This window comes from Lemur catta, chromosome 2 (genome assembly GCF_020740605.2).
Source record: "Lemur catta isolate mLemCat1 chromosome 2, mLemCat1.pri, whole genome shotgun sequence".
NCBI classification, from domain to species: Eukaryota; Metazoa; Chordata; class Mammalia; order Primates; family Lemuridae; genus Lemur; species Lemur catta.
Genome location: NC_059129.1, coordinates 118406068 through 118416274, shown reverse-complemented (window position 1 = coordinate 118416274; position 10207 = coordinate 118406068). Strand labels below are relative to the sequence as shown.

At 41.2% G+C, this 10207-nt stretch overlaps 1 protein-coding gene across 1 annotated transcript in view; it reads left to right on the top strand.

The window, feature by feature from the left end:
- The first annotated feature begins 322 nt into the window (after positions 1–322).
- The window catches only part of SAMD3 (sterile alpha motif domain containing 3), a 47117-nt gene continuing 37232 nt past the window's right edge, over positions 323–10207 (top strand). Inside the window, exons 1-3 of the mRNA XM_045542314.1 lie at positions 323–749; positions 1436–1619; positions 4484–4639. Of these exons, the coding sequence (XP_045398270.1) occupies positions 671–749; positions 1436–1619; positions 4484–4639 (419 nt within the window). The 5' untranslated portion in view covers positions 323–670. The remainder of the gene's footprint in view (positions 750–1435; positions 1620–4483; positions 4640–10207) is intronic.

Sequence of the window (10207 nt, the reverse complement as noted above, 5' to 3'; positions counted from 1 at the left end):
AATCACAATAGTGATCAATAAAGTTCTAGAACTGAATGGAATGTGTACATGTATTATTGAAAGGAAGGACAGAAACATTCAGAGTCTTCTGAGATATTTGGGTCCTACTTCCTCCTCTTGCTAAACCAAAGCAATGATAAGCAGGAAGTTAGAAGCTCTTCTCCTAGCTAGAAGCAGCAAGGGGTTAACCAGTCTTGGTTTACTAAGTATCTGTCAGGCTTTTATCTGATCCTTCCTCCCTTCCTCCCTTGCCCACCCCTTTTGTAAATGTCAACCACTTCCTGAAGAGCCTGGTAGTGGTGAATTTCACACCTCTCTTTTCTTTGTGAAGAAACCTGGGTGTTAATGGTACAGGATTGGGTACCATTGTGTGTCTCTGGCTGTTAGTAAAGCCCAGGGATGCCTGTGGGAAAAAAGTAGGAGTAGGTGAAGAAATTTGAAAAATGAGACTAGGAAATAGGTTTAAATCGGTCTTCTTTTTAAAATGAATATTTGCTTTATTAGCTACTTTTAAATGTGTATTGGAAAAATAGTAATTTTGAAAAAGCTCAATATTGAGAGTCCAAAGGAGCCTAGCAAAGGAAGGAGCTGATTAAGAACAACAATCAGAAAGAAAAGCTGGAGAATCTTCTGCTCTCTTACTCTACAGGTGTATTTACAGGATACAGCAATGGAAACTTGGTCAGTTGATCAGGTCTGCAGTTGGTTGATGGAGAAAAACTTAGGAGAGCTAGTTCATAGGTTTCAAGGTGAGTTGTTTACATTTTCAAGAAATTTTAATTGAGCAGCCCAGATAGTCTGATGTCTTCTGTTATTGAAAATTACTTTTGTTGCCCAATGTCTGTGTGCATGTGAATGTGGATAGGGAATTGCTGCAGTAGGGGACTTTTCATTTTTTTATTGACTGTAGCAGTTTTCATTGGAACCTAACATCCACGGGAGAATATAGTATTTCAAGAAGAATTCAAGTAAAACAAAGTCTTAAGAGTTAAACTACATATTTGACATATGCATTTCATATTGCTTTTGTTCTTAAATAATGCAGCGTGTGTTTTGTGCAGTGTTGGGTTTACATGTATTGAATAGTGGCTAGACGATATTACTGGGAATAATTTCCTAAGAATATTTTTTTTCCACATAAAAAGGATGACTGTTAGAGAGAATTAGAATGGGGAGGGTGTTAATGTGGAAATAAAAAGGTTTTTTGTGACTCCATGTTCTGAAAACTTTCTTAGGAGCCAACATCAATTTGGAATTATGCCATATCAGAGTTCTATCTTTGTCAAAAATATGGATAATTTTATAACTGCAGAGGACAGGTTTAGATGATCTTTTGAACACCAGAAATAATTTTGCCTGTGCAGAGTGCCTGTGTTTTACAGTGTTTTACCAGGAAGCCATACAGAAAACTAATTTTTTCTTTCTTTTTTCCCAGAGGAAGAAGTAAGTGGAGCTGCTCTTCTAGCACTTAATGATCGGATGGTTCAGCAACTGGTCAAGAAAATTGGGCACCAGGCCGTTCTGATGGATTTAATTAAAAAATATAAGCAGAACACTCAAGGACTAAAGTCCTCTGGAAGCCCCAAAGAGACAGCTCTGGTCACGCAAACAGAACCAGCCCCAGAGTGAGTATGTTCATAAATGGCCTTATTTTTGATTCTGTGCTTTCCCAACAATGTCTATAGCATGACATTTGGGGATTAAAACTCTTAGAAAACTATGACCATTCTCAGCTAGACTGCGTGTACAATATTTCTAATATTTGAGTAAAGGACACTTTGCAAAATTTTATGAATCAAGATACATTTGTTTGAAATTCACCACCTTTTAGACACTGATTTCAGTCATTAGGGAAGTCCCATAGCCGGGAGTTCCTATATAAAATGTTGTGGGACTAACAGTTGAAATGTATGTATGACACAAATAGAAATGGACTCCTGGAACTCGGGTTTTAAAATTAGGGTTTGGAAAAGGCATCTTCAGCTGCTCCTTTGCTTTCCCTAAAACTATTTATTTATTTATTTATTTGCCTAGGATTCCTTACAGTAAGTAGTTTATAATCTCCTCTGGAGGACCCCACAATAGACTTTGCTAAACAGTCTTGCCACATGTGTTTTCTAAGTTTTTAATAGTATCCTGAGAATAATGAATGCTATGATAGCATCCCAGGAAAAAAGTATGTAGAAAAATTTGTGGTGGCAGGTAAAAACTCTGAGGTTTGGGGATGGTTTTATTTATTTGATTTTTAATCACTGACTTCTGCAATGAATGGAAATGATAACAGAATTTATAAAATCAAAAATATCATTTTAACAATCTACACCCCTGGATCATTTCAGGCACTCTGATTTGATTTTTCCATATTGAAGACTTTTTGCAAGGTTTCTAAGGTTAACTATTTGCTGCAGACTAATCATTAATTTAAAAAATAAGAGTATGATGTTTGATGAAATCCATTCTATGTTTTCACTTTAATAGATTTCTCTCTCTTTGATGAGCAATATGTGAGAGAGACCTGGCTTAAGTCATTTTATTTCTAGAATATTTGCATATTTGGAACATGGAGGGAGAAAGGTAGACTTGAAGGGATGATGTACAGTTGGACTGGAAATTCTACCAACTGATTTATTTGAAGGATTTCTCCCGAACATTGTTTTGGCATATCTACATAAAAGCATACTCTTGGACAAGTGACTTTTGATGAAGTTCCCATTGCAGGCTTTTACTCCTTCCCAGCAAAAGGAGGGTGTGAATCTCAAAGAGATATCAAAGTAATTTACAGTCGGTTTTGGATGAGTAGGACTTTTGAGCTGGAAGTTCCCTTCAGTTGACTGGAATCTTGATATTGCCTTAGGCACAGCTTACAAGAAAACAGGCAGCCTTGTTTCCACTGCAAATCAGTTTATAATGTTCTCAAGTAAATGAGAACTGGCTGGACTGCCAGGAAATCTGGGCTTCGTTCCTGGTTCTACCACTGACGTGGATTGATTATATTAAATGTTGGCATTCCTGTTTCTTCATCTGTACATTGTGAAAAGCACTATAGTACCTAACGCCTTGTTAATTCACACTGATGTTAGGAGTATCATAATCTTTGAGCAAATCTTCCTCTCCCAGACCAAAATAGTCCTCTGTTAAAGATGAAGCTTTGTTAGCCTGGTTAAAAAAGCTAAATTTCAAATATAGCCAAGACTGGGAACACTACTTGTTCAAGGATTTATGAGTGGGGACTTTTCACTCTACCCAGTAAGCAGCTGACTCACTTTAAGGATTGTGCTGTTTTGTATTTAGGTTAAATTATTCTGGTGCAGAATCACAGTTGTATGTGAGAAGAGAATTCTGATTGGTTATATTTGGTTAAAAATCCTTATTGGTTATATTTGCTTACTGTCAAATATATTGTCACTTGACAAAGATATTGTCACTTGACAAAATATTGCCAAGTGGGAATGATAGTAGAAAGAGGCATGAGAATATGCTATTTAATTAAACCCTTTAGAAATGCTTAATAAAGATAGAAAACTTGGTGTAAGAAAGAACCCTGAAGCTAAGTATCAAAATACTTGATTTCAAACCTCTGTTGTGATATTAGTTATTCATCTAGCTTTAGAAATTTTTAGTTTTAGCTTCTTCAACTGTAAAATGAAGTGAGTAGAATAAATAATGCATTAGGCCCCTTCTAAAGGGTCTGTAATGGCATTCTAGAACAGAGATAGCAGATGGGTTTCAACTTGAGTGCAAATTCCACTTAATGGCTAATGGGTGCCTGGTATGATTTTTATGCCACATCTGGGCAGGATATTTGGCATCCTGTTCAGACCTAAGCAGATGATAGGCATGTGAAATAGGTGGGAATATTTGCAGTTGGTTTTTGGTTGTTGCTCTTGTTGAAGCTGATAGAAAAAAATCACTGGACAGGAAGGTGGAAAAACTGAGTTCAAATCCTGGCACCGCTACTGAGTAACTTGTGGCCACAAGCAAGTTACTTTGCCTTCTTGGACTTCAGTTCCATCACTCAGAAAATGAAGAAGTCAGTGGAGTGTGCTTCTCAGATCATGAGATTACACAGGCAATAAAATATCCCCCAAAATGGCAGGCAGCAGAGGAGGGGATCTGAGAGAGTTAACCATTTTATTTTACCAAATAAGAATATGAACTTAAAAAGGTACATTCTGTGATCACCATCATTTCATAAAGTAAAGAATTATCTTAAAGCCATTTGAAAATACAACAGATGGTGAAAATTGCACCATCCCCTGGCATCAGTCTACCTCCTAGCAGGTAGGAACTACTGGGTGAGATAACCCCAGAGGGTCCTTCTTTCAATTCTCTTAGTCATGAATCTAATGTGGTGCTTGGAAGTGGACATAGACCATAATGTTTACTATGGGCTGACTCTACTACCCTCAGAGGTGCTGTGAGAGTATCTCTGATGATGAGTGGTTATGGCTTCTGCTGAATAGCCCCTGACACACCTCTTCTTTCTTGATTTCAGAGATGAAGCATCCTCCAGTCCAGCAGGCCTCCGACTCAGGCCTTGCTTAGGTCTGAACAGGACCCAGTGGGAGCAGGCACCATCTTTCTATCCTGTCAAAAACCTTGATAATGGACAAATTGACCAAAGAGTATTGAAACAGAGGTGAGGGTGCCAACTTTAAGACATTTTAAAACCAAATAATAATGATGTTCTTTATTTTTTTTATGAGATTTCATGTCTTTAAATGTATTTCTAATTTAAAACTTTTGTTTTCCTGGAAAGGATTTTTTTTTTAATCAAGTAATGAAGATATTTGGTAAAAGAGAAAGATTGAATTTCCTGGCCCTTGTATTGGAAAAGCATAGTTTTGAAATGTTATCATACATCTTTCAAGTATACATTCTTAAGGAAAATGAGGATTTCTCTGTTCATAAACTGTTTAGGGAGGTTGGCAGCAGCCACAAAGATGGAATTTATTCAGTGAATAATGCTCTATAGAATAGGATGCTGGTGGAGTCTTTGTTTTTGTTTTGAATTTTGTAGTTGTTGCTTTAACTTGACTGTTCCTGACAGAGGCAATGTTTTGGTAAACGTTTCATGTTCTTACACTGGGTTTTATATGGTGTAATATTTCAATATGTGGATTACAATGGAACAAACAATGGAAAACTATAGATGGAGAGAACCACACATAGGAACGCGGTGCTGAGACAAAGTCCTGAGGACTATGGTGAGATGTGACTGCAAAGCTGAGAGTATTTCACGGCCACCTGGCCCAGGCAACCTGTGCACCCATAACTAATAATAGATATTGTCTCCGGTTGCTAACAGGTAAATGCTTTTCCTTACATGTGCTATCATTGGAAGGAGAGATTATCAGCTTGCACAGGGAATAGCCAGGCAATAGCTAAGCTGGGGTGTGGTCCTTTACAGTTTGCATGACCCCTTTACGTTGTCGTCTCCTTTACTCCACACAGCAGTCCTGCAAGCTGGGCATTATTCTCTCTTTTTTGTAAATGAGTAAAACTGAGATTTAGAGAAGTCAAGGAGTTTCTAGCTAGTTTTTCCAAAAGGACTGTTGTCACCTCAGCACAGGATCCACCACCATCAGGGTGAGAGCTTAGGGGACCAAGGACAACAGCCTCCGACTCAGGCCTGCAGGACCCTAGCAGCCCTGAAAGTTCAGGGAAGAGCAGCACCTCTGATGAGGACGCTGCAGGTGGGCTCTGGCTCTGGGCTGTCCTCTCTGTTCTCCTTCCCTCCTTAGCACCTGCACCCTCGCACCCCACCCCCAGCTACATGGCCTCAGCTCCTCAAGATCTCCCAGTGTCAGGCCCGTCCTTCTCTGCACCACTGACCTGTGTTTGGGGTGAGGAACAAGAAGGTGGAAGGGGATGTCTAGGTGGGAAGTTGGTTCCCTTGGTCTTCCTGGTTTGAATTGTGGTTCCGAAAATGGAAATACATTAAGATGGCTGTGATCCCCTCCTTTCTGCTCGTGGGAGCTTGTGGATTCCTAGGGTGTTCCTGTGATTGGCTCCAGGGGCGTGAGTAAGCCACGAGTTCTCAGCCACCCCTTCCAACACCAACACGGAGGGAGCTGCCAACAGTCAGTCCCGTCTGTAACTGCAGGAGTGTGAGTAGAGGCCTGGAGAACGATGAATCCCGGTGCTGTATCCTCATCTGCAAAACACAAAAAATAATGACACTTTCTCATGAGCACTAAAAACAGATAATGCCTGCTGAGTGCTAAGCCGAGTGCAAGCACATGGAAGGCACAACATGGGCAACCATTTCTCCAGCCCCGCTCCAGGCGATATTTCTACTTTCCTTAGGACAGTGGTCCCCAACCTTTTTGACAACGGGGACCGTTCTCCTGGAAGACAATTTTTCCACAGAAGGCAGGTGGGCGGGGGGATGGTTTCTGGATGATTCAAGTCCATTACATTTATTGTGCACTTTATTTCTATTATTATTATATTGTAATATATAATGAAATAATTATACAACTCACCATAGTTTGGGGACCCCTTGCCTCAGGACATCTTTTTTCTCCCTACTTACTATCAGTGGGAGATGAAGATACAATACTTTATACGTGGTCTTTCTAAGCCCTTTGGTGACATTTGATCCTCATGATGGTCCTTTGATACGGCAGGGCAGAGTTATTACTCACAGGGCTCATCAAAGGAACAGCCCCTGTGCTTCATGGCATTTCTCATTCCTCATACCTGGTGAGGAGGAGGACAAAATAGGACTGGCTTAGCAATTAAGAGAAATAGGAGGGTTTGGACACCAGTACCCTATCTTTATGTCTAATCATAAAGTCCCTCCAAGGTCCTGGACTTGCCTGTTGGCCACCAGCTGCCCGTCTCTGCACACAGCACGTCAGAGTTAACGTGTCTAAAAATGAACTCTTCCCCCCAACCTTAGTATGTGTTTTGGGGGTAGGAAACAAAAATCCCCTCGAACTAAAGATAAGAGTTTATTGAAAGAAAAACCTTCCCTGGCATCCAAGGGCAGAACACAAGTTCCCTGGACTTGAAGGAACAGGTGCTGGAGGCGGTGAAGCTGTCCCTCCTTTTCATGCAGGGCCACGCAGCCAGCATCTCTGACTCCATTCTGCGGCCCTGTCTGGTCGGCCCCGTGCCCTTGCTTCTCCTTACAAGGACGGATTTATCCTACTACTCCTGGCTACCCTGTTCTGTGTAGACTGCCTGGCATGTGACTGCCTTGCCACAGCACTAACTGCAAAGGAAATGCTCCCTGAAAACAGCTCAGGTCCTCCCAGTTGCTTCCTTTACCAGCCCAGTGTGGATCAGGTGTCCCCTCCCGGGCCATCAGCTGTGTGGGGGAAGGGCCGATAAGGGCAGGGCAAGGGTACCTATTTTAACATTTCCCCTCTGGCCCTGCCCTTTATCCATTGTCTTATCTCAGACAGTGACTCCACCATCCAGCCCCGTGAGCTAAATCATTAGAGCCAACCTTGATCCTTTCTTCTCGCCCCTGTGCCTGGTTATTAAAGTCATTAAAGTTATCGATAAAGGGCCTGTTGCATGACTTTTGTGTCAGGCTGCGTAGTTCCCCTCCTCTATTCAACATCCTTCTCTAGAGAGCCTCCAGTGACATGCCAGGCCAGGCAGGGAGCCCTTCTATCTATAGTAACTTCTGTGTATCGCTTGCATTACTTATAAAACTAGGTAATGAAATTGATCACTCTAAAGTCTCCATTCCCTTCCTAGCCTGTAAGTACATCAAGGATGAAGATCATGCCCTTTTTGCCATTGAAAACCCAGCATTTAGCTTAGCCACTGGCTCACAGAGGCTCACTAGGCGTTTAAAGATTAAATTGAGCGTGTGTGAGCCAATAAGAGACTGAATTATATTTTCATGGGGCAGGATAAATATTTGAATAGCATCAATTTCGTTTTAGACCTTTTGATATAATCTATAGTAAATATGCTAATTAATTTCTTTTAACAGAGCCAAACTCCAAGGGTTTGTAAGCCATTAACCCATAACAGGCTAGAAAGCTGAAGGTGTTTGGCCACAGGGATGTCACAAAGCCAACTGCTTTCAAGAGGTGGGGAGGGATGCAGGAGCAAGTGCTGGCTTTGGGATCTCACACGCTGCGTTCAAATCCTGACTCCTCCCCTTGCCCACCAAATTGTCTCTGCGCCACCTGGGATGGGAACACCCAGCTTGGTATATAGTCCATGAGGTCCCAATGAGATGGCATCCAAGCACTTGGCCCCTGTTACCACACCATACAAGGTGGCAGCTACTATTCTTGTGATATTTTCCCCATATTCCCCAAAATGAACATACGCTTTCCATCCAGATTATTTGCAGACAAAAAGAAAAGGAAGGTTCTAAAGGCTGGAAATTCACCTGACCATGGCTCTCAGAAAGTCTCTAGCAGTAGTGAAAATGAGCTGTGTGTGTCCCAGTGGATGAACTGGGTGTCCCAAGGAAACACTAGGGTGCTGTAGCACAATGGAGTTTTCTTCCATGACTGCTGATACCATGGTCTTTACTGAATTGCTTAAACGCCCTTTTTGGAAGGAGGGATTATTAAGTTCCCTCCTCATCATGTGTTAGTGATTTTTTGGGGATGAGTTTTTCTTTTTCTTTTTTTGCAATGTTATTCTTTGTTTTTTGTCTACTCTATTGGAAACTGTTTGCTTCTCTTTTAGTACCTAACAAGGCATGAAGTCAGATAAACAGGTAAAGGTTTCCTAAATGTTACTTTAAAGGCATTTTACTTGAACTTTAAATATATGTGTGCAGATGTTTTTGCTTCTGCCTTTGGGCATAATTATAAATTAGTCATGGTTTCACGCATATTTAAAAATTATTTTAATGACAGACTTTTTTTTTTTGGTCTGGCTACTGCTATGAAATGGTATAGAATGAGCTTATCCTTCTGCCCGTGCTCAGTAAGAAAGGCAGATATCAGTGGATCTGCAACACTTTTGATGTATTATTTGCAAGCACATTCACATGGGTAGCTCAGACAAGGGGCCACACAATTCTGTGTGCATCCTATCCTAGTGTGTAATAAAGGGAGGTTCAATGAAGTGTGCCTGTCTAGTTACAAGTCTCACCAGTACAAGTTCTAGTTAGACGTGTGATTAGTCTTCTCAGTTCCTACATCTGTGTCCTCTATAGGCCAAGAGTGCTGGGCAGGGGAACGATGTCAGGGACCAGTCTAATTCATCTTTGCAGTGCCTGATACAGTAGGTGATCAGCAAATGTTCTTTACTTGAAGGAATAGATGTATTAAGCATTTTCTGTGGTCTCATCTTAATTGAATAAAATATATGTGACCATAACAGAAAACAAAAGAACCTTGTAGGAGGACATTGGGGTGAGATGTGATATCTTGAGCTATCCATGGCCACACAGGGTGATTCAGTCATAGTGAGAAAAGACAGAAGGGGCCGGGGAGGGATAAGAACAGGTGTTAGACCACAACTCCAACCCTCCAATGGCCAGCGTTGGTAAGTGTGGAGATGTAGGATAAGCAAGTAGTTGAGAGTTTAGTTTTTTTGTTTGTTTTTCTGTTTTTTTTTTTTTTTTTTAGAGACAAGAGCAAGATCTTGGAGTGCAATGGTGTGATCATAGCTCACTGTAACCTCAAACTCCTGGGTTCATGTCATCCTCATGCCTCAGCCTCCCAAGTACAGGCGTGACTAATTTTTAAGTTTTTTTTGTAGAGACAGGGTCTTTCTATGTTGCCCAGTCTGGTCTTGAACTCTTGGCCTCAAGCAATCCTCCTGCCTTGGCCTCCCAAAGTGCTAGGATTACAGGTGTGAGCCACCGCATCAGGCTTTTAGTTTTAAATCCTAGCTGTGCCATTTACCAGCTGAGTAACCTTGGGCAACTTATATCACCTCCATAAGTCTCATTTTTTTTAACCTATAAAATAAATAGAATGAATTAAGAAAAATTCTCAGGGCCTAGCACATAGTGGGAGCTCATAAATTTTAGCTATTGTTTTTAATTCTCTGGCCAGTCACCAAGACACAGGGTCCAAAGAGACTCAAAAAATTCTCAATTCTAAAAAGTGGTCCCCTAGTAGAGGCATCAGGGTTTGCATGGGGAAGTGTAGGTAGGACAGCAGTGTCTGGAAGCTTCCCAGGTCCAGGGATCCAGGCAAGGGGAGGATATGCTCCAGTCCTCCCACAAGGCCTGGGACATCAGTCGATTGTTGCCACAGAAAACAAAACA